This window comes from Chlorella variabilis, assembly GCF_000147415.1.
Source record: "Chlorella variabilis unplaced genomic scaffold CHLNCscaffold_7, whole genome shotgun sequence".
Classification (NCBI taxonomy): domain Eukaryota; kingdom Viridiplantae; phylum Chlorophyta; class Trebouxiophyceae; order Chlorellales; family Chlorellaceae; genus Chlorella; species Chlorella variabilis.
In genome coordinates this window covers 849,218-869,184 of record NW_005435081.1, presented here as the reverse complement: position 1 = coordinate 869,184, position 19,967 = coordinate 849,218, and the positions used below count along the sequence as shown (strand labels likewise).

The following is a 19,967-nucleotide window of genomic DNA, read 5'->3' as shown; positions in this document are numbered from 1 at the left end:
CGCAGCCCGCCCGTCCACGGCCCGCCACCCCTCCCTTCGCGCGCCCTCCCTCCTCCCCACCCCCCCACCCCCCGCCTTCCTTTCCTCCCGCGCCAGGCGCCGCCACCATGATGATCACCAACCCTCTCTGGGTCATCAAGACGCGGCTGCAGACCCAGAACATGGGCATCCGCATGGGCGCCTCGGGCAACCCGGCGCTGTACCGCGGCACCCTGGACGCGCTGATACGCATCGCGCGGGAGGAGGGGGTGGCGGGGCTGTACAGGTGAGGCGCGCGCGGCGGGACGGGTGGCGCGGTACGGGCAGTACCGTACCGCACAGGGGAGGGCCGGCGCGCACGCGCGAGCGGGGGTGCGAGCCTGCGCAGCCCCGCAGGCGCCTGCCCTTCCCTGCCCTTGCCCTCGCCCGCCGCCGCCGCCCCTGCTGCCCTCGCCGGACGCCGCCGCCCACCCCGCCCCGCGCTGCCCTTGATCCCGCCCTTTTCCCGCCCCGCAGCGGTCTGGGCCCCTCGCTGCTGGGCGTGATGCACGTGGTCATCCAGTTCCCGCTGTACGAGAGCCTGAAGGGGCGCTTTGCGGCGCAGCACCCGCACGACGGTGGCGACACGCTCAACCTGTGAGCAGGCGCCGCGCCCGCCGGCGCAGCAGCCGCCCCTCTGTCCGGCTTGCGCTTGCCGGCTCCGGCCGCCCGCTCCCTGCCTCCCTGCCTCTGATCCTCCCTCCCTCCCTCCCTCCCTGCCTCCCTGCTTCCCTCCCTGCCCTCCCCGCAGCTACGAGCTCATCCTGGCCTCAGCAACCTCCAAGATGATTGCCTCCACCGCCACATACCCTCACGAGGTGGTGCGCTCCCGCATGCACATCGCGGGCACGGGAGCATTCACCGGCTTCGCGCGCACCTGCCGACAGGTGGGGCGGCGCTGGGTGGGCAGGCACGCAGCACGAGGGCCTGGGCCGGGGCCTGCGCGCCCTCGGGGCTGGCCGCCCCCGCAGCTAGGGGCGGGCCTCCGCCTGCCCGCCTGCCTGCCTGCCCGCCCGCTGCACACGCCCCGCGCGGCGCTGCCTGCCCGCCCGCCCTCCCTCCCGAGCACACAGACGCCAGCCTCGCCGCTGGCTCACACATCTGCGCACGCACTCCACCTGTCGCCCCGCAGATCATGGTTGAGGACGGCGTGCCCGGCTTCTACCGCGGCTGCATGACCAACCTGCTGCGCACCACCCCCGCCGCCGCCGTCACCTTCACCTCCTTCGAGCTCATCAACCGGCAGCTGAAGCACTGGGCGGACGGGCGCCCCGCGCCGCCGCCGCGGCAGCGCCGCGAGCAGGCCGCCGCGCCGCCGCCCGGCGGCTCGGAGGAGGAGGAGGAGTGGCGGCGACACGCGCAGCACGCGCACGGCCACGCGCGGCAGCAGCAGGGGCAGCCGCGGGGCGAGCGGCAGCAGCAGCAGCAGCCGGCGGCGGGGCCGGGAGGGGAGGTTGTGGAGGCGGCGGCGGCGCCCATTGCCCCCCTGTTTGCGGCAGCCAGCGCGTCGAGCAGCAGCAGCAGCAGCGGCAGCGGCGGTGGAGCTGTTGGGCGGGACCCCAAGCAGCTGCAGGCGCACACTCGCAAGCTGGATGGGGGGGAGTAGCGGCGCGAGGTGGTGGCCGTCCGGCCTCTGCCCGAGTGTGGGCTTTCTGGGTGCTCACCTCCTGGTCCTGTCGCCGCTGCACGTCGCGCTTCTTCCCTGCCCCGCGTGCCGTTGACCCCCGGTGCCCTTTGTTTGTGTGCTGTTTCTTTCGCTAAATCACTCCTTTTCCGCTCCGCTTTTCCCGCCTCTCCAATACGCCATCTCCAATCCGTTGAGCGCTGTTTCTTCAGCAAACTCTGTAAACTGCTGCACGCCACAAGCTGCCCAGTGCGACGCACGGCCACCAGTCATAGGAAGAGGGAGGGGCGCACGTTTGCAAACGAAACTGCCGCTCTCACTGGCTTGCGCCGCCGCCTCAGGTCCGCCCGCCCGCCGCCGGAGCAGCTCCTCCCAATCCGTCCCGCGGCCTCCTCTGCCCACGACACTTCTCTCGGTGCTTGGGTCGCATGCAGGGGCTCGGCGGACGGGTCCCAATCCCGGGGGCCTCACTCAAATGGCTGCCACGGCCGGCAGCCTCGCCTTGTTTCTCGCACTTCACTTCGCTCTTCCCCCGCCAGCCGCCTCTCCCCGCCTGTCCAGCAGGTGAGCAGCCTTTCCTGGTGGCTTGGCAGGCTCCCCAGCCCGCGCTCGCGGCCAAGACTCACCAGTCCCCATTTCCGCCTCCCTGTCCGCAGAGCGGCCCTCCCAGCACCGCCAACGTCGCCAGCATGCAGATCTTCGTCAAGACTCTGACTGGTGAGGGCGTGGGAGCGCGTGGGAGGGCCCGAGGTTTTGGGAGCTTCTGGGCCCAGCACCCGGCTGCCAGAGCCGCTGATCAGCCCCGCCTACGCCTAGGGCATGCCAGGGGGGCACTGTGAGCCGGACGGGGCACCCAGCGTCGGCAGGCTGGGTTGGGACTTCCCATGACATCTGCCGCGGCTTCTGCCCTACCCCGCCTCGCAGGCAAGACCATCACCCTCGAGGTGGAGTCTAGCGACACCATTGAGAATGTGAAGGCCAAGATTCAGGACAAGGAGGGTGAGACGGCGGGGGCGCATCGGCGGCATTGGCGGCATTGCGTTGCATACTTCAGATCAGACGTGCCTGCCTGTTAGAATAAAATTGGTATGGTCCCTATGCCGTTGGTATGTCCTGAGCACGCTTCCCAACCCTGCGGCGGCTGCAGGCATCCCCCCCGACCAGCAGCGCCTGATCTTTGCGGGCAAGCAGCTTGAGGATGGCCGCACCCTGGCTGACTACAACATCCAGAAGGAGTCCACCCTGCACCTGGTGCTGCGCCTGCGCGGCGGCATGCAGATCTTCGTCAAGACGCTGACGGGTGAGCGGGCCTGGCAGGGAGGAGTGCTTGGGTTTGTTGGCACGGCAGGCTGCAGCGCAGCGGCAGCGGTGTGGGCCTGTTGCCCCCTGCCTCGCTAGCTGCCAACCCGCTGACCCACTGCTGCTTGTTGCCGCAGGCAAGACCATCACGCTCGAGGTGGAGTCTAGCGACACCATTGAGAACGTGAAGGCCAAGATTCAGGTGGGGTTTGGGTTGGGGCATGATAAGTGGCTGAGCATTTGGAGCGTGTGTGTCCCATTGCTGGCCTTGCAGAAATGCATCCCCGTCCCACCATTCACGTCCCCCTCTCACTCGCACGCCTGTGCCTCGGCTGCCGCAGGACAAGGAGGGCATCCCCCCCGACCAGCAGCGCCTGATCTTTGCGGGCAAGCAGCTTGAGGATGGCCGCACCCTGGCTGACTACAACATCCAGAAGGAGTCCACCCTGCACCTGGTGCTGCGCCTGCGCGGCGGCATGCAGATCTTCGTCAAGACGCTGACGGGTGAGCGGGCCTGGCAGGGAGGAGTGCTTGGGTTTGTTGGCACGGCAGGCTGCAGCGCAGCGGCAGCGGTGTGGGCCTGTTGCCCCCTGCCTCGCTAGCTGCCAACCCGCTGACCCACTGCTGCTTGTTGCCGCAGGCAAGACCATCACGCTCGAGGTGGAGTCTAGCGACACCATTGAGAACGTGAAGGCCAAGATTCAGGTGGGGTTTGGGTTGGGGCATGATAAGTGGCTGAGCATTTGGAGCGTGTGTGTCCCATTGCTGGCCTTGCAGAAATGCATCCCCTTCCCACCATTCACGTCCCCCTCTCACTCGCACGCCTGTGCCTCGGCTGCCGCAGGACAAGGAGGGCATCCCCCCCGACCAGCAGCGCCTGATCTTTGCGGGCAAGCAGCTTGAGGATGGCCGCACCCTGGCTGACTACAACATCCAGAAGGAGTCCACCCTGCACCTGGTGCTGCGCCTGCGCGGCGGCATGCAGATCTTCGTCAAGACGCTGACGGGTGAGCGGGCCTGGCAGGGAGGAGTGCTTGGGTTTGTTGGCACGGCAGGCTGCAGCGCAGCGGCAGCGGTGTGGGCCTGTTGCCCCCTGCCTCGCTAGCTTCCAACCCGCTGACCCACTGCTGCTTGTTGCCGCAGGCAAGACCATCACGCTCGAGGTGGAGTCTAGCGACACCATTGAGAACGTGAAGGCCAAGATTCAGGTGGGGTTTGGGTTGGGGCATGATAAGTGGCTGAGCATTTGGAGCGTGTGTGTCCCATTGCTGGCCTTGCAGAAATGCATCCCCTTCCCACCATTCACGTCCCCCTCTCACTCGCACGCCTGTGCCTCGGCTGCCGCAGGACAAGGAGGGCATCCCCCCCGACCAGCAGCGCCTGATCTTTGCGGGCAAGCAGCTTGAGGATGGCCGCACCCTGGCTGACTACAACATCCAGAAGGAGTCCACCCTGCACCTGGTGCTGCGCCTGCGCGGCGGCAACTGAAGCGCGTGAAGGGATGTGACCCCTGGTGGCGGAGCAGCCCTAGGCCGCTCGCCCCGCGCTCCCTGTACCTGAAACCCAGCGCACTGTACCTTCCCCTGTATGCCAGCCCATGTAACTTGTGTGTGCGCTAGTGTGAGAGAGAGGGCAAGGGCCAGCAGGCACTGAGGTGGACGATTGGAAAAAGGCACGTGTGCAGCAAACGCAAGGTAATGCTGATGCCTCTCCCAGCACTCTGGTGGCGTGCTCCAGCTGCCGCCCGGGTTTGCTTGCATGCCTCTCGGAATGGCAGGATTTACATCGCATCGTCGAGTGGCAGTTTCAAAGAGCAGGCAGCACACACCCTTGCCCTTGTTGGCAAAATGAAATGATTCAAAGGGCGGCTAGTGTTCTACGCAAGGCATACAGGGGTAAGAGAGCGGTTAGTTGGCAATGAACAGAAAAATGGAGAGGTAGAAGGGAAGCGGCAACAGTTCCATGTACAAGTATGTGCGTTTAACATGCTAAAGGGGTGATGGCTTGATCTATTATGTGAGTTGCTCTTCCCGTGAGCCAGTACGCTAAGCCGGGAAGTGGGCTAGCAGCGCTTCTGCGGCTCCAAGATGGCTTGTGTCCGGCTGGGGCACAGCCGCCGAGCCGCTGGCAAAGCCGCTGGTCACAACTGGCAGCGCGGCGGCGCTGCAGGCGCGGGGCAGGGAGGCAGTGGTGGTTGGCGCGGCGGAAGTGAGCAGCCATGGGGCGCAGCCTGCTGCACCCCAACAGGCGGCAACATCCTGCTGCAGCGCTGCCTCACGGGCCGCGGTCAGCACTGGGAGCAGCGGCACACATGCAGGCTGCGGCGCGCACCCGCAGGAGGGCCTGGCCTGGGCCGCGTGCGCCACCAGCGCGCGCAGCACCTGCGCCTGCCGCTGCTGCTGCACCGCGCGGGCCAGCAGCACTGCCAGCGTGGCGGCGGCCTGCTCCGGGCTGGCCGCCAGCAGCAGCTGCGTCAGCGCCGCCGCGGCGTGCTCCGGCACCGACGCCGCCACCAACTGCGCCGCGGGCTGCGGCAGCACCGCCGCCGCCGCGCGCTCCAGCTGCGACAGCTGGCGCACCACCACCACCGACTCGTCGGCGGTTGCCATCAGGGGGCCGGGGCCGTGCAGGGAGGGCAGCAGGCCCAGGTGCTGGCGCAGGGCAGTGGTGTCCTCCACCTGGACCGTCAGGGAGGCCTCCTGCAGGGCCGCCGCCGCCTCCGGGACGCGCTCGGGCTGCTGCGCCGGCGGCGGCGGAGGCACCGCCTGCTGCTGCTGCTGCTGCTGCTGCTGCTGCTGCTGCTGCTGCTGCTGCAGGTGCAGGTGCGGTGGAGGGGGCGGCCGCCACGGGGCCTGCCGCAACCGCCCGAGCCGCTGGCGCCAGGCCGCCGCGGCGCTGCGGGGCTGCCGGCTGCGCTTGGTGCCGCCCCACCGCCCCAGCGGCGTCGACTCGGCTGGCTGGTGGATGGTGGAGGGCTGCGCTGCGGCTTTGGCCCAAGGCGGGGCGGCAGCCCGGTGCCGCTTGTTGGGGCGCGCGGCTGCTGCTGCTGAACCCTAAACCCTAAAAACCCTAAACCCCAATGCGCCATGCCACTTTGCCAGTCATACACACGTTTCGATGCGTGCCCTGTCAGCTGCTTGCGTTGCATGTCGCCTTGCTCCACCCCTGTTTTATTGCTTTCTCTGCTTTCGCCCGGTTCCCGTCCCGTTTCGGCGGGGAGTCTATGTTGCAAGCTAGTTCTTGCTTTACCAGACTTTAAGCCCACACAAGCAAGCTGCAGGGGGAGGGGCACCGGAGGCCGGCGCCGGCCCATCCTGCGCCGCGACCAGGAGGAGGGCGTCCCAGGCACTGCCCGCGCCGCTGCCCGTGCTCTTGCGTTTCAGGCTGGCCTGGTGGGAGGGAGTGGGCAGGGACAGGCTGCGCTCCAGAGGTGAAGGGGCTTTTAGGCGGAGCGAAGGGGCTGGCGGGAACATCGCTGCCGGCCGCGTTTCCCGTCGCGAGCCGTCGGCTGGAGCCATCAGAGGCCCGATGGAAGGTGGTTGGGGACGCGTGGAGGCCTACCCGGCAGTGAAGAGGGCGACAGAAGCTGCCCCTGCAGGTGGGTGGCCCAGGCACGCAGGGGGGCGGGTTTGGGGCTGCGCTGCCTGGTTCACAGCAAGAATCGAGGCTGGGACTGGCAGGCAGGCAAGCAAGCAGCTGCGCGCAGCGCTCATGTGTGCCCGAAGATGGGACGGTGAGCTCTCGGTCAGCACTTCCTCCCCAGGACGCCACCACGCCTTTCAGCTCACCTCCTCACCTCTAACCGAGTTCCGCTTGAGAACTGCTGGGGAGGCGGGCTGAGAGCGAACAGGCGGGAGGCTTGTAGTAGCAGCGCCAGGGGGCCGCCAGCGTATGTATTCTCGCAGTTGGACACGCACAGGGCGCGGGTGAGGGCCGCTGGTAGCAAGATACCCGCAGAATGGGGAGAACTGCCATGGGGTCCTGGTACTGTATGGATGGCGGCCGTTGAATGGATGGCGGCAGATGAAAGCGCTGGTGGAGCTACAGCGGACTGCACTCTCCCTCCCCCCGCCATCTCTCCCACCTCTCCCGCTCCAATAACAGAAGGGGCATCGCTGTGTTGGTGCAGCCTGAACAGGCTGGAGACAGCTCCTTGGAGACGGCGCGGCGGCGGTGGCAGCGGCGGCAGGCAACAGCTGTCCTTCCTGCAAGGACCCCCGAGGCGCACATCATGTATGCTGGCTGGCTGCCGATCAGGTTGCTGCCAAGCCCACTCTCTCAGCCAACAGAGAATTCACCCTCTGCCCAAACGTATGTCAGGAGGCCTCCCATCCCCCTGCCACTGCAGCCAGGCACCTGTGTACCTGCTTCCCGCGACGGCTAAGCCTGCGGGCCAGATTTGGGGAATCCGTCGTGCAGTTGCTAACGCATGGGGCCTGCAGCTGAATTCTTGGAGCCCCTCCTGATAATTGGCATGCGGGATGGGTTGCTTCAGTCCCGACTCGCGGCGCGCGGGGCGGCCGACGGTGTGCGTCTAATCTGGATGGCTGCCCAAGCATGCAGGCAGGCGCCACACTCGATCGGCCAGGTATCAAACCGTTCGTTCACGGCATGCCAGGTGGGCAGCTACCTGCGCCCCATGAAGGGCCCTGCAGTTGTGGGCGCTCGGCGGCGGAAGCGCCACTTGGCGCTCGCGGGATATTCTGGGGGGAAGCCGCCGTCTAAGCTGGCGCTGCCCCTCCCTCGTCCTGCCACGTGCAATAGAGGATGAACCGAGCCAATTGGGAGGCCCAGGCCTCCGGCCTGCACGATGAGCAGCTCCGGTCACACGACGGGTGGAGCAGCAGCAGATACGCAGGGGTGGAACGTAAGCCGTTGAAGACTAGGCAGTCCTTCCCCCGCCCCTCAACTCCAACCTCACTGCCCAACAAGAGCGCATACAGGCCCCACACTGCAGGCATTCCCCCTCCCCTGGCCAGGTGCTCACCACGACGGTGAGCGCCCCCTGCTCGTGCGGTGCAAGCGCTGTTTCCCATGTGCGGGCCGCTGCACATTCCCTGCGTCCTCACGAGCGCGAATTCGGCTGCGCGTCCAGCCCCCCGCGGCTCCCCGCCCGCCTGCGCCCCACTTCCTCCGGCCTGTCCTTTTTTGCAGAGTCTGTAACCCTCTCGAACCCCATAGACGTCTCAAACCGCTTGCTAACGCCAGAAGCACAATTCGGGTAGGCCGCCCCCCGGTCCTCGCAAGTAGTACTATAGCAGCCGTCGCCGCCGCACTCCCGCCCCCGCTGCCGCTCCCCAGCTTGCTGCTGCCAGCCGGCCTCTCCCGACACCTCTGGGGGCTGCATTCACGCTGTGCGCACCGCCAGAGCGAGCCGGGCGCCCCCGCTGTTCGGCGGCGTGTGGTGCACTACGGAAGATGCTCGTGGCATCCACCTCGTTGCTCTTTCTACCCCCACCCCTGTGCAGGTAGTGCCCAGCATGATGATTGACTGCAGCAGCAATAACAACTTACAGGCACCCACACCCACCGCGGACAGCGAGCCGCCCGCGGCAGACTTCTGCAGCCCCTACATGTGCGGAGTGGCCACGCCAGCGCCCACCCAGCGCGGCGCCGCATCACCCTGGCATGCGCTGCTGGCCGCAGCGGCAGCCTCGGCACAGTCCCAGCACAGCGCCGGTGCGTGCAGCAGCGCTTGCCTTGTCCGCCTGCAGCCGTGCTGGTGTGCATGCAGTTGCATGTAGAGGGAGCATGCCCGGGCGCGGGGCCGGGGAGAGCACTCTCCTCGCCCACCAGCCCCACCCTGGCCTTCCGACCCTGCCTCGACCTGCTGTGCCGCCTCGCAGGCCCGCCCACAACGCACACGGCAGTCGACCACGCGCGCCGCCCTGCCAGCATCAGCCGCCGCCCACCTACTGCACTGCTGGCCATCCGCGGTGCTGCCCTCGAGCACAAGCCTGGTGTGGGGCAGCACCGGCCTCGGCACGGCCGGATGCAGGCAGCGGAGGGTGCTGGCAGCTGCGACACTGAGATTGCAGCTGGGACAGCACCGGAGCAGCCGGCCACACCGGGCCGGCTGCCCTGCCTGCGCCCGATGTGTCGCAGCACCAGCACCGCTTCAGACTCCCAGCACACAGTTGCCTCTCCTGCCACGCTGGCTGCGCACCATGGGTGAGTGCGGGTGCATGAGATGCTGCTGCTTGCCCCTGCCTCCATGTGACGCTGCTGCCCTGCCGGCTCGGCCTTGCCCCCCACCCTCACCCCCAGCCCCGCTGCTCTCCCCCGCCCCCACACACATCCACTCCTGCAGCTCCCCAACACTCTCATGCTGCACCAGCATCGCTCGCAGCCACCCGCCGCCCTCGCACGCCGCCGCAGCCACTGGCGGTGAAGCCGATGCCGCCCTGTTTGCCCGCGGGCTGGCATCCATCACGGCCGAGCTAGCCCCAGAGGACGCCTGCCGGCTGCAAGCCGCACGCCACTTCCTGGCTCGCTTTGGCGGGCCCGCACACGCTGCCGCCGACGCCTCGCGCCGCTTCTGGCCTGTGGCCGGGCCGCGCCCACCCGCGGCCACCACCGGGCTGACGGCTCTGGCGGCTGACATGCCGCTGCCGACGCCCGCCAGATTGCAGCTGGCGGGGCACGCCGCTCGCCGCTTCCTGGCCTGCATCTAGGCTGGCGGGGCACAACGCCTGCTGAGTAGAACGAATCGATTTGCGTTAGAATCCGACGCCCATACACAAGAGACGCATGCCTCCCTCCCGCCACGGCCCTCCCTCTCCTGCTTTCTTTCCTCCCCGCACTGCTCGACTCCATCTCACTGCCGCCACCCAGGCTGCTTCCCTGCTCTTTAATTGGCCGTGTACCAAGATAAACCACGGCACACCCGCTGCCTTACACTCCCACGAACACCACACATTCAAGACCCCACACCCAAGCCTCTATTGAACGTATCATGTCTACCCACAATGTTCTCGTACCCACATGTCAGTACTTGCTTCTCTCTCAAATCCACAGGCAGGACACCTGCACCCTGCCATCCCGCCCATCACACACTCTTCTGCTCACCTTCTGTCCCCACCCATCACACCTGTGCCACATGCATCATCTCCTTTCATGCCTGATACCATCCAGCCTTCCCACCCGTCACACTCTTCCGCCGAACAACTCGCCCACCCATTTGCTCGCTCCCAGTAACAAGCCCTCTTTCCAATCTGCTGCTGCCCTCTGCTACTACTGCCCCTCTCTGCCGACCGACCGGCCACTACCCAGAACCTGCTGCCTCAGAACTCGACTTTACCTTTGCGTGCAAAGGATTTAATACTAATTCTGCTCAGTGCCACGGCACGGCGCAGCGAAGGTGCCCTCATTGTGCACCGCTGCGCCCATCTCATGGTTGACCTCTCGATGCTTTGCCCCCCTTTAATTGATGATTCTTGGGTTATTCAGCATTATTGCTGCCACACATGACCCTCCTTAGCTGTAGCCTCTGGCAGGCATACCCGTCTGCGGAACTCGCTATAGTGTTTCATTGCCCTCAACAAACCCGCCCATTTCGTGGTCGACTCTCCCACCACCGCTTTGGTTGTTTGTAAGCTACTTTTTATCTAAAAATAGGCTGTAAACACACCGTTGCGCGGCTGGGCCAGCCTCAGGTGGCGTTCCCGCCGGCAGCTGCAGCAGGCATGGCAGGCGTGGCCATGGCCTCCAGCTGCCGCCACAGCGCATCCACATCAGCCGCGGTATACTTGGTGCCGGCCAGCGGCAGGTGCTTGGGCTGCGGCTGCCTGTCCAGGTAAAAGGCGCCTGGCTGCAGCTTGGCGGCATCCTGCACCGAAGAGCAGGCACAGGACGTGCAGTGTTGCCCTCTCCTCGCTGGGTGAAGGAGCGCCGGCCTGCCACACTGGACAGGCATCAGCAGGAGGGAGGGAGGCAGGCAGGCAGGCAGACAGGCACGCCACAATTGAGTGTCACTCTGTGGGCCACCCACAGACACGTGCACTGTGCCCCCGCACCTCCACACAAAGCCAGACAGTGGTGTCGCATCCCTGCTGCAGGCTGCGCAGCCGGTTCTTGAACGCTGAGTAAAAGCCGGGAATGCTGGTTTTCACGCCCTCTGTCTCCGTCCAGCCAGGGTGCATCGCATAAGCGCGGCTGCCATGCCCCGCCGCCGCCCACCGCTCGCTGAAGCGCTCAGCCAGGGCCACCTGCTCCCGGCGGTGAGGGTTGGGTGGGCAGCAAGTGAGCGGCAGCCAGACCGGCGATGGTTCACCACCCAGCCGACGAGCGACTGGATGCATGTGCAGATATGCAAAGACGCCCGCTGCCGCTGCTGCAGCCGTGTTGCGTGCGTGCCCGGCTGGCGCGCCCACCTGGCGCCGCTTGTCCCGCGAGTACTGCTTGATGCCGTCAAACTTTTTCAGCCGCTCCGCCTGCAAGTCGTCTGTCACCAGGGGCTCGTTGTACTGCAAAGGAGGCGAGAGCGGTACAGGAGCTCGTTGCACTGCAGGAGGGGAGAGCCACCGTGCAAGTCGAGAGAAGGCGGAACAAGAGGGCCAGGAAGCCAGGAAGCAGCGGGGCAGCTGGTCCACGCCGCTGCGCTACCTGGCCACCGCTGGCGACAAAGACGACGCGGGCGCCGCCTGCCGCCGCATGCAGCGCCGGCTCCAGCGCCGCCGTCAGCGCAAAGGAGGCTAGCGTGTTGACCGCAAACTGCACGCCACCAGGCAAGGCGGGCAGGCACCACCGGTTGACAACCGTGCAGATAACTGAAGCGGACGGGGCGGCCACCCCACGGCAGTGCAGCTGCTGCTGCTGACAGCCTTGTGGCAACAAACAAGCACAGCAGCAGAAGGGGCTCACGTTGCTCTCGTAGCCGTCTGCCGAGGGCGTGCGCTCATGCAGCATGTGCCCCGCGTTGTTCACAAGCACGTCCAGGGGCTGCCCGCCTGCCAGCCACTCTTCTGCCAGCGCCCGGATCGCAGCCAGCGAGGCGAGGTCGCAGATCTGCATGGCAGGCAGTGTGTGTGTGGTATGTGCGGCAGCTTGCCCTCCATTCTTGGGATTGAAAACCAGCAGGCACAGGCGAGCGCAGGCATCACGCCCGCCTGCACACCAGCTGATGCGGCGCCTGCCAAGCCGCCTTGAATCACCCAGCAGCACGCAGCGCAACTCGGCACGGCGGAGGCGCGTTCGCCCGGGCGCCCTCAGCAGCCAGGCGGCCAGCAGCTGGGGAGCCGGTCAGGCAGAGGCGACTTGGCCACTGGCCTTGTTCAGGCGTCAAGCCCCACCTTGAGGTGCACATCTGGGTTGCCGCTGTCCTGGCGCACCCGCTCCACCGCCTCCCGCCCCCGCTCCGGGTTGCGGCACACCATGTACAGCGTGGCGCCGCGCTTGGCCAGCTCCAGGCTGGTCTGGTAGCCCAGGCCCTGCAGCGGGAGCAAGGGGGCGGCGGGCGAGGCAGCGGGGAGTGTGGACTAGGGGCCAGTGCGCAGCAAGCTGTGCGGCGCAGTGGGGCGCAGCGCGAGTGGCTGGCAGCGTGGCTGGTAGGTGAGAGTATATGTGTGTGTGCCTGCGCTCACCAGCGCAGGCAGCCCAGCACACCCACCTGGTTGGCGCCTGTGACCATGCAGCGGCGGCCCGCCAGCGGGGCGGCTCGCTCCATGGCGGCATTGTCAAAGCCCTTGGCCGCCCTCTCGTAGCCGCCGCGCGTGAACTCGCGCAGGCCCTTGGCCAGGAAGAGGGTGGACCGCAGCGCAGACATGGTGGTGTGGTAGAACGGCGGCTATGAGTGCTGCAGTGGGCGCCGGAAGGCGGCGGGGCTCGGTGCGGCGAGTGTGTGGAGCCGGCCGGAGGCGCCGCAGCGCACTGGAGACCGCTGATTACTGCGCTTGCCGAGGTTGCAGTCTCAGGAAGGCGTGCAACTTGTTTGAGCGGCAGGAGTGGAGCCACTGGAGCCTTCCACCAGTCGCCTGCTGCCTGCTTGAGGATTGCAGGAGTGGACTGTTCAACCCAGATGCCCAATCAACGAAACAAATGGTTAGGCGATGATGGGCAGAATGTGGCGCGTGGCAGAATGTGATCACCGGTCCCCCCGCCAGGGGGGGACCGGTGATCGGGAGGCCTACCTGCAGGGACCAGGTGGCCACCCCCACGACCAAAACGGGCTGTGCGCTGCTCTCTGCACTCTGCGCTCGCTTCCCTCGACCCTGCCTGCCTCCCGGGCAGCAATGAAGCCCGTCCCCTCCCCCGTGCGCTCCCACCAGGAAGACGCAGAGAGCGAGGAGCTGAGCTTGTTCGACGGTGCGGGGCGGCGCCCAGCCCCGAGATCACACCGCTGCGCAGCCCATCCTCGGGCGCCCACCGCCCGCCGCTGCCGCTGCCTGCCGCTGCCTGCCGCTGCGCAGACGACGCCACCGACATCCTGGAGGCCGCCAACCAGGTGCAGCTGAACGACCGGCGCGACAACCAGCAGCCCAAGGCCGACGCCGACTTCTTCAACCGCTTTGACGACGACGCCGACGAGGCCGACATGCGCCCCGCCGCCTGAAGTGGAAGCGGAAGTGGAAGTGCCCCAACATACCTTGCCTCTCTAGTAGCAGCATCAGTGCTGCCTCCCTTAGGACACCCTCCCTCTAGCAGCGCAGGCCGCCAGGCAGCAGCCCTGAGCACCCGCCGCCCAGCAGGCAGCGCCCCATGGCCAGCAACCCGCTGAGCAACAACCCCGCCGCGTCGCCCGACCTCACCGCCAAGTGCGCCGCCGACCCTCCGCGCCGCCATCATCCCCAACGCTGCCGTTGTCTCCCAGCGCCGCCGCGCCCTGCGCTTGCCCCCCTGCGCGTGGCCTGCCCGTCGGAGCGCCGCTCTACCTCGCCCTCACCCTGCGGCCTCTGCCGCTGCCGCTGCCGCCGCCGCCTCATCCCTCCCGACGCTGCCCTGCAACCTCTGCCCTGCAACCTCGCCGCCGCAGGTACTCAAAGCTCTTCCTGGATTACAAGCTCGCCGTCAACGGCGCACACTTCAGCGACAGGGCCCTGTCTGGAGCGCCGCTGTGGGACTGGCGCCCGCCCACCGGCTCCGCGCTGCAGGGCTTTGCCGCCTGCGAGCACCCGCCGCTGCTCACCTTCCTGGCCGCCCCCCGCCTGGCCCCCGACCTGGCGCAGCACCTGCAGCAGCACCACTAGGCACTCGGCACCAGCTGACGCCTGCTTTTAGCGTGACCTCAGCAGCAGCGCCGGCACGTGTGCTCGCCCCGGCAGCAGCAGCAGCAGCAGCGGCGCGCCGGTGCAGCCCGCCCGCCAGGCCCCGCAGCCCCGCAGCCGCGCCCCGCGATGGCGGGCCACGGCGCGGCGCGGTCCGCGGCCTACGACGCCGCCGCGCGCCAGCAGCAGCGCCAGCTGTTCATGGGCATGAACGCGTACGAGCGGCACAAGAAGATGGTGCACGACCTGGTCGCCTACTACGGAGGCCAGGCGCCGCAGGGCGGCCAGGTGCGCCCGCTGCCGTGCCTGCCGCGCCCGCTGCGCCGGCTGCGCCCGGGCGGCCACCCGGCTCCCTCCTTGCCCGGCCGCCGGCGCAGTGCTGCGCCTGCCGCGCCTGGCTGCGTGCGCCACCGTCCCGCCGCCCAGCCGTGGCCCTGAGCTGGAAGTCAGGGGTGGAGCCCAGCTGGTGCCGGCCCCGCGCCCCGCCTGCCACCTGGCGCCTGCAGGCGGGCCCCGCAAAGACAGACTACGACCTGCTGCTGGAGAACTTCAGGTGGGCGCCTGCCTGCCCTGCCTATCTGCCTGCCTGCCTGCCTGCCTGCCCGCCTGCCTGCCTGCCTTGTTTGAGTTGTGGTGAGATGGTGTGCAGCATCTGCTGCAGCAGCAGCAGGCTACTCCCCCGCCCAGGGCGGCGGGCGTGGGCCGCCGCGGCTGGCGCTGCCGCTGCTGCACTAAGCTTTGCTGGCTGCCCCCTCCGCCCCGCCTGCTGCCGCCGCAGGTTCATCCGCAGCGAGGCCGACGATGCGGGCGACAGCTGGGAGGTGCGGCTGGCCAAGCGCTACTACAGGTGCGCGCTGTGGGGGGGTGTGGCTGCCGGCTGCAGCTGCGGGGCTGCCGCCGGCGGGTGGGAGGAGATGCTGCCCATGCGACCGCAGAGCGCGCTGTCCTCACGTGGCGAGCTCCACCCCTGGCCTCCTGTTCTCACGTGTTCTGCCCCCCTGCTCATTCGTACTGCACCCTGCTCCCTGTGTACTGCCCCCCCCTGCAGCAAGCTGTTCAAGGAGTATGCCATAGCCGACCTGAGCCGGTACCGGGAGGGCAGGGTGGGGCTGCGCTGGAGGACGCAGCGAGAGGTGGTCAACGGGCGGGGCCAGTTTGTGTGCGGCGCACAGGTGGGTGGGCGGGCGGGACCGGGCAGCCAGCGGGGCGGCAGGGCCAGCGCGCGGGCGGGCCTGGGGCGCTGGTGGCTGGCTGTGGCCCGGGAGTGCAGGGCAGAGTTGCATGCCCGCCCTCGCCTGCCGATCTCTAGCCTGGGGCAGGGGCAGCGTGTGCTGGTGGTCCTGGGGAGGCGCGATGCTGCTCTTGTTGCTGCCGCCGCCGCTGCTGCTGCGTACAACCCCTTGCCCCGCTCCCCGGCTGACTGCCACCCCCCGCACACACCACCACCGCACGCAGGGCTGCGAGGAGCGGCGCGGGCTGGCCTCGTTCGAGGTGCCCTTTGCGTACCAGGAGGCCGGGGAGCGGAAGCAGGCGCTGGTCAAGCTGCGGGTGTGCCCCACCCACGCCCACCAGCTCAACTACCGCAAGCAGCGCGAGGCGCAGCGCGCGCACCGGGAGCGGCGGCGCAAGGAGGTGCGGCGGCGGCGCGCCAAGGAGGAACGGCGGTGGAAGGGCAGGGGCAGCAGCAAGGAGGCCAAGCGCGGCAGGAAGCGGCGGCGCAGGCGCAGCAGGAGCAGCAGCAGTAGCAGGAGCAGCAGCGGCAGCGAAGGGTCCACTAGCAGCAGCTCCTCATCTGCAAGCAGCAGCAGCAGCAGCAGCAGCGAGGACGAGGGCGAGGAGCAGCGCAGGGGCAGGAAGCGCAGGCGGCACGGCGAGGAGCGGCCGGCTGGCCGGCAGCAGCAGGGGACTGCCGGGGCGGCTGCCGCGGCGGGCCAGCCGGCGGAGAATGATTTTGATGCGTTCATGCAAGGCCTGTTTGAATGAGCCGGCAGCAGTGAGCGAGCACCTGCCAAAGCTGCTGCCAGCTAGGTTGTAGTGAAATGGTAGCACATGTACATCTTGATTTCATGGCTGTGTAACACACTTTGCCCTTGCAAGTGGATGTGGGAGCAACAGGGAGACGCCAGAGGGCGAGCAATTGCAAGGAATGGCCGCGGGCCGGGGGAGGTGGCTTGCGGCAGCAGAATACGATACAGCGTGGGTCAGGAGAGAGCAACAAAGCGTGGGTCAAGCGGTCAGAAGCGAGCAAGGAGGCAAAGGGGGCGTCGTCAGGGGTCAGAACACTGGATGGGAGCCCGCAGGCGCGCTGTGCAGCGTGCTGCAGCCGCCGGGTGGCGCCTGCCAGGGCTGGCTGGCTGGCTACGCCGCCTTGGGCGCCTCCTTGGGCGCCTCCATGGGCACGATGGATGTGTTGATGACGTGCTTGCTGCTGCGCCCCAGCGACTTGGGGTTGCGGTTGACAGACGTCTGCAGCTTGGTGTACACCACGTCTGCGGGGAGGGGCAGCGGATGGGGAGCAGGTGGGGCGGCGGGTGGGTAGGGCGCAGGCTGGTTTTGTATGCGCCTGAAGGCGCAATCATGTCGCCAGGCGTGGGGCAGGCAGGGGCTGCCCCGGCGACAGCGCGGCCCACGCAGCTGCCGCCCCCTCTCCCTCCCTCCTCCTCCAAGCGGCCGACTTGCCTGGCGACAGGCCCTCCACAAGCAGCACCTTGTGCCGCGACGACTCGCCGCGCTGCAGCGACAGCTGGCCCAGCCGCACCCCTGCGGAACGGCGGGGCGGGGCGCAGTGCAGGACGGGCGGCGAGCGTCAGCCGATGCCCGCGCCCAACCCACACACCGTGTGCCCTGGTGTTCAGCACGCTCAGCAGGTCACGGCAGGCGCAGCATACACAACACACAGCAGGCCCAGCATAACGCATCACACAGCAGGCTCAGCGCGCCCAGCGTCCGCAGCGCAGCGCACCCAGCACGCCCCGCAGCATCTCCAGCAGCTCCTCGTTGGCATGCCCCGCATTCGCCCCGCTCTTCAGCTGCACCCGCACAAAGTCGGCGGTGACGCGCAGCACCAGCGCCCGCTTGCCTCGGTCGTCAACCTCCAGCGCCACCTGCGGGCACAGCCACGGGGGCGGGCGGGCGGGTATGGCGGGCAGGCAGGCAGGCAGGCAGGTATGGGCAGGCAGGGGCAGGGCAGAGGCAGGAGGCGGTGGTAGCCGGCATGGCAGGGGCGTGGCAGAGCACGAGGTGTGGGAGGGGCGCCGCAAGGCGGAGGCACCGAGCCTTGGGGCAGGGGGGGCGCGGTCGCGGCTGGCGAGGAGCGAGCGCCCAAGGCTCGGCGCCCAGCTTGCCTCCCCGCGCCTGGCTGCCGTCAGCGACCTGCCGGCGCTGCCCCTCTCCTCCCCACCTGTGTGGCCTTGCCCACGCGGATGATGCAGGGCGGCACGGGCGGCTTGCCCTCGCCCATGCCGCTCTCGTCTGCGGTGTAGGTGGTGAGGGCGTTGTCGAGGACGTACAGGAACCTGCGGTACCATGGGGGGCAAGAAGAGCGGGTGGTGCGCACCGGAGGGACCAGGGCTGGGGCGACAATGTGGGGGAGCGAGCGGGAGATGACGAGGGGGCGAGCAGAGAATGGCGCAGGGGCCAGGGGCTGCCGCTGGTGACCACATGCTGCATGGCCAACCAGCAGCTACAGCTTGGTCGCCCACCCGCCGCCAACTCACGCCACAGCCACCGCCCCGTGCGCCGCCGCACCTGCCCTCTGGCTCCGTGCGGTACGCCACCGGCAGCTTGCCCACGCACAGGCGCAGCTGGCGCTCCACGTTGCCGTTCCTGCGGGCAGCAGCAGGCGAGGGCAGGGCGCGCGGTGGAGGGCGCACGCGCACGCTCAGCGCTGTTGGGTGGCCAAGCCCCCCCTTGCTGCCCGCCCCACACCACCCCCAGCACCCCCGCTTCCCACACCTGCGCCGCAGCAGCTTGGCGCCGCCGTCCTGCGTGTACAGCTTCACCATGTGCTCCTGTGTGTCCAGCACCAGAGCGTGGTCGGTGGCGCGGCGTGGCGCCTTGGACAGGTTACAGTCTGTGGTCATGGCGTGCTTGCCGCTGTACTTGCAGTAGTAGACGTACAGAGGCTTGTCGCCCACCACTGGGCCCACATCCTCGCTCGAGTACCTGCACCCAGCAGGCGGGGCGGCGGCGGCGGTGATTGGCTCCACAGCCGGCGCTCCCCCGCGCAGCGCCTCGGCCGTGGCCAGCCAGGCACGCAGGGCCCCATCCCTGCAGCGGAGCTCACGTCAAAGTCGTGCGGCGGGGCGGCATTTTGGGGAATGCTCTGCTAGGCCCCCTGTCGCGCCGCCACGCTGCTGTTGGCTAACTGTGACAGCAGCCGTGCCCTCCTGCGATGTGCGCTCCTCTGCAACCTCCCCCTAGCCGGCGATCAAGCGGAAGCCGGAGCCTGGACAAGGCGTGCGGGCTATGCTAGACGCTGTGAATGATTGGAGGGACAAGCGCAGAGCGGAGCAGGCCGGAGAGGCTTGGAGGTGACCAGGGCGGGTCAGCCAGGCGGACGGGCCGTTGCCGCTGTGGCAGGCCGCTGTGGCACCAGCCGCGGACTGGGAGTGTGGGCCTGCTGGACTTGAGCAGTGCATGAGAGGCTGATGGTATGGAGGCTCAAGTCCCTATTCCCTTTGCACTCACATGTTTTGCCGCAGTTGCTGCTGGAAAGATGGGCGGCAAACCTGGGACCGCTCAACTACCCTTCCCCTCTCTGGAGGGGCTGTCTCTCCCACACTGCAGCGATGGCGCGGGTTCTGGTGTTGATGATCGCCTGCCTGCTGGCGGCCAGCTTCCCCGTGAGAGGCAGGCTCATCCTGCAGGCGGCCCCAGGTCCAGGTGAGGTAGCACAAGGGCTGTGTGCTTGTGCATGTGGCAGAGGTAGGCCCAGCTGGCCAAGGCGGCAGGGCCGCCAGATTGGTGCCGCCGACCCGTTAATAGACGTCAGACAAGGTCACCGGCACAGCATGATCCTCTTCCTCCTAGCAGCATTGCTACCTCTCCCGCATCCCATTGCACGCTGCTCTCCTTGGGAAGCTGGAAACTGCAGTTCCCGAGAGCCTTGAGGGTGCCGCCCAAAACCTGCGAGATACTGTTGGCGACACGGTTTCCACCGCAGCCAACGATGCTGTGGGTGAGCGTAGCTGATTGCAATAGTTTGCACCAGCAACACAACTGTTTCCCCTCACGCAACTGCTGCCTCCCTGTGCAGTCACTGTGACCCAGCCAGTGAGAGATGCGGCAGACACCGCAAGCGGCGCCGTCAGCGGGGCACTCAACACCGCTGCCGACGCTATTCGCAGCGCCCTAGGCTGAGTTTCTGGCTGAGCTGCGTCGGACCTGCACAGAGGAGGAAGCCTGGCGCGCTCATGTGCTGTTTACACATGCAACAAATCAGTGCTGGTGGTGTGCATAATTGGGGGCCTGCCCGCAATGAGCGGCTAGGTGGGGAAGAAAGAGCGAAAATGCACATGGTGAATGAGATGTGCAGGCGTGTAAAGCCAGGAGAATAGTACAGAACTAGGGTGCGCAAGACGGCATGCCACATCCAACAAGAAAAGCGGGGAGTGCGGCATGCCGTCCAATTGTGGCTTGGAAGGGGACGCCACTTGACAGATGCTCCTCTGCGCCTGCTCCCCGCTCACGCAATGTTCATCACCGCATCAACCAGCTCATCCTGCACCCCGGGCAGCGCACAGAGGCGGCGGGCAGGTGGGCAGCAGCTACCTCCCTCATGCAGCACCACACCAACTCAGAGGGTCTCCTCCCCCATTCCTGGC

At 67.7% G+C, this 19,967-nt stretch overlaps 7 protein-coding genes across 7 annotated transcripts in view; 5 read left to right on the top strand and 2 right to left on the bottom strand.

Moving 5' to 3' along the window:
* CHLNCDRAFT_51574 (hypothetical protein) overlaps positions 1 to 4,429 on the top strand; it is a gene marked incomplete at both ends in the record, with an annotated part of 12,239 nt that extends 7,810 nt beyond the window's left edge. The window contains 13 exons of the mRNA XM_005848842.1: positions 97 to 265; positions 496 to 615; positions 770 to 905; positions 1,151 to 1,556; positions 2,207 to 2,359; positions 2,567 to 2,641; positions 2,697 to 2,942; positions 3,079 to 3,143; positions 3,283 to 3,445; positions 3,582 to 3,646; positions 3,786 to 3,948; positions 4,085 to 4,149; positions 4,289 to 4,429. Of these exons, the coding sequence (XP_005848904.1) occupies positions 97 to 265; positions 496 to 615; positions 770 to 905; positions 1,151 to 1,556; positions 2,207 to 2,359; positions 2,567 to 2,641; positions 2,697 to 2,942; positions 3,079 to 3,143; positions 3,283 to 3,445; positions 3,582 to 3,646; positions 3,786 to 3,948; positions 4,085 to 4,149; positions 4,289 to 4,429 (1,967 nt within the window). The remainder of the gene's footprint in view (positions 1 to 96; positions 266 to 495; positions 616 to 769; positions 906 to 1,150; positions 1,557 to 2,206; positions 2,360 to 2,566; positions 2,642 to 2,696; positions 2,943 to 3,078; positions 3,144 to 3,282; positions 3,446 to 3,581; positions 3,647 to 3,785; positions 3,949 to 4,084; positions 4,150 to 4,288) is intronic.
* A 6,163-nt stretch (positions 4,430 to 10,592) lies between these two features.
* CHLNCDRAFT_21829 (hypothetical protein) lies at positions 10,593 to 12,704 on the bottom strand (the record flags this gene model as incomplete). The annotated part of the gene is made up of 7 exons (XM_005848625.1): positions 10,593 to 10,769; positions 10,957 to 11,151; positions 11,314 to 11,406; positions 11,546 to 11,653; positions 11,804 to 11,947; positions 12,232 to 12,369; positions 12,549 to 12,704. 7 exons carry the CDS (start codon positions 12,702 to 12,704, stop codon positions 10,593 to 10,595), a joined length of 1,011 nt encoding a protein of 336 aa, XP_005848687.1.
* A 466-nt stretch (positions 12,705 to 13,170) lies between these two features.
* CHLNCDRAFT_144304 (expressed protein) lies at positions 13,171 to 13,490 on the top strand (the record flags this gene model as incomplete). The annotated part of the gene is made up of 2 exons (XM_005848841.1): positions 13,171 to 13,243; positions 13,348 to 13,490. The coding sequence occupies 2 exons, from the start codon at positions 13,171 to 13,173 to the stop codon at positions 13,488 to 13,490; spliced, it is 216 nt and encodes a 71-aa protein (XP_005848903.1).
* Positions 13,491 to 13,636: 146 nt separating this feature from the next.
* On the top strand, positions 13,637 to 14,124 carry CHLNCDRAFT_144303 (expressed protein; the record flags this gene model as incomplete). The annotated part of the gene is made up of 2 exons (XM_005848840.1): positions 13,637 to 13,692; positions 13,911 to 14,124. The coding sequence occupies 2 exons, from the start codon at positions 13,637 to 13,639 to the stop codon at positions 14,122 to 14,124; spliced, it is 270 nt and encodes an 89-aa protein (XP_005848902.1).
* Positions 14,125 to 14,349: 225 nt separating this feature from the next.
* On the top strand, positions 14,350 to 16,125 carry CHLNCDRAFT_22127 (hypothetical protein; the record flags this gene model as incomplete). Its single annotated transcript, XM_005848839.1, has 5 exons — positions 14,350 to 14,430; positions 14,649 to 14,695; positions 14,921 to 14,989; positions 15,191 to 15,314; positions 15,598 to 16,125. The coding sequence occupies 5 exons, from the start codon at positions 14,350 to 14,352 to the stop codon at positions 16,123 to 16,125; spliced, it is 849 nt and encodes a 282-aa protein (XP_005848901.1).
* Positions 16,126 to 16,717: 592 nt separating this feature from the next.
* Positions 16,718 to 18,518, bottom strand: CHLNCDRAFT_34979 (hypothetical protein; the record flags this gene model as incomplete). Its single annotated transcript, XM_005848624.1, has 6 exons — positions 18,428 to 18,518; positions 18,097 to 18,306; positions 17,890 to 17,967; positions 17,543 to 17,657; positions 17,105 to 17,246; positions 16,718 to 16,902 (listed from the first exon to the last, which is right to left on the bottom strand). The coding sequence occupies exons 1-6, from the start codon at positions 18,451 to 18,453 to the stop codon at positions 16,718 to 16,720; spliced, it is 756 nt and encodes a 251-aa protein (XP_005848686.1). The 5' UTR covers positions 18,454 to 18,518.
* Positions 18,519 to 18,932: 414 nt separating this feature from the next.
* Positions 18,933 to 19,503, top strand: CHLNCDRAFT_144300 (hypothetical protein; the record flags this gene model as incomplete). Its single annotated transcript, XM_005848838.1, has 2 exons — positions 18,933 to 19,026; positions 19,400 to 19,503. The coding sequence occupies 2 exons, from the start codon at positions 18,933 to 18,935 to the stop codon at positions 19,501 to 19,503; spliced, it is 198 nt and encodes a 65-aa protein (XP_005848900.1).
* Between the last annotated feature and the right edge of the window lie 464 nt (positions 19,504 to 19,967).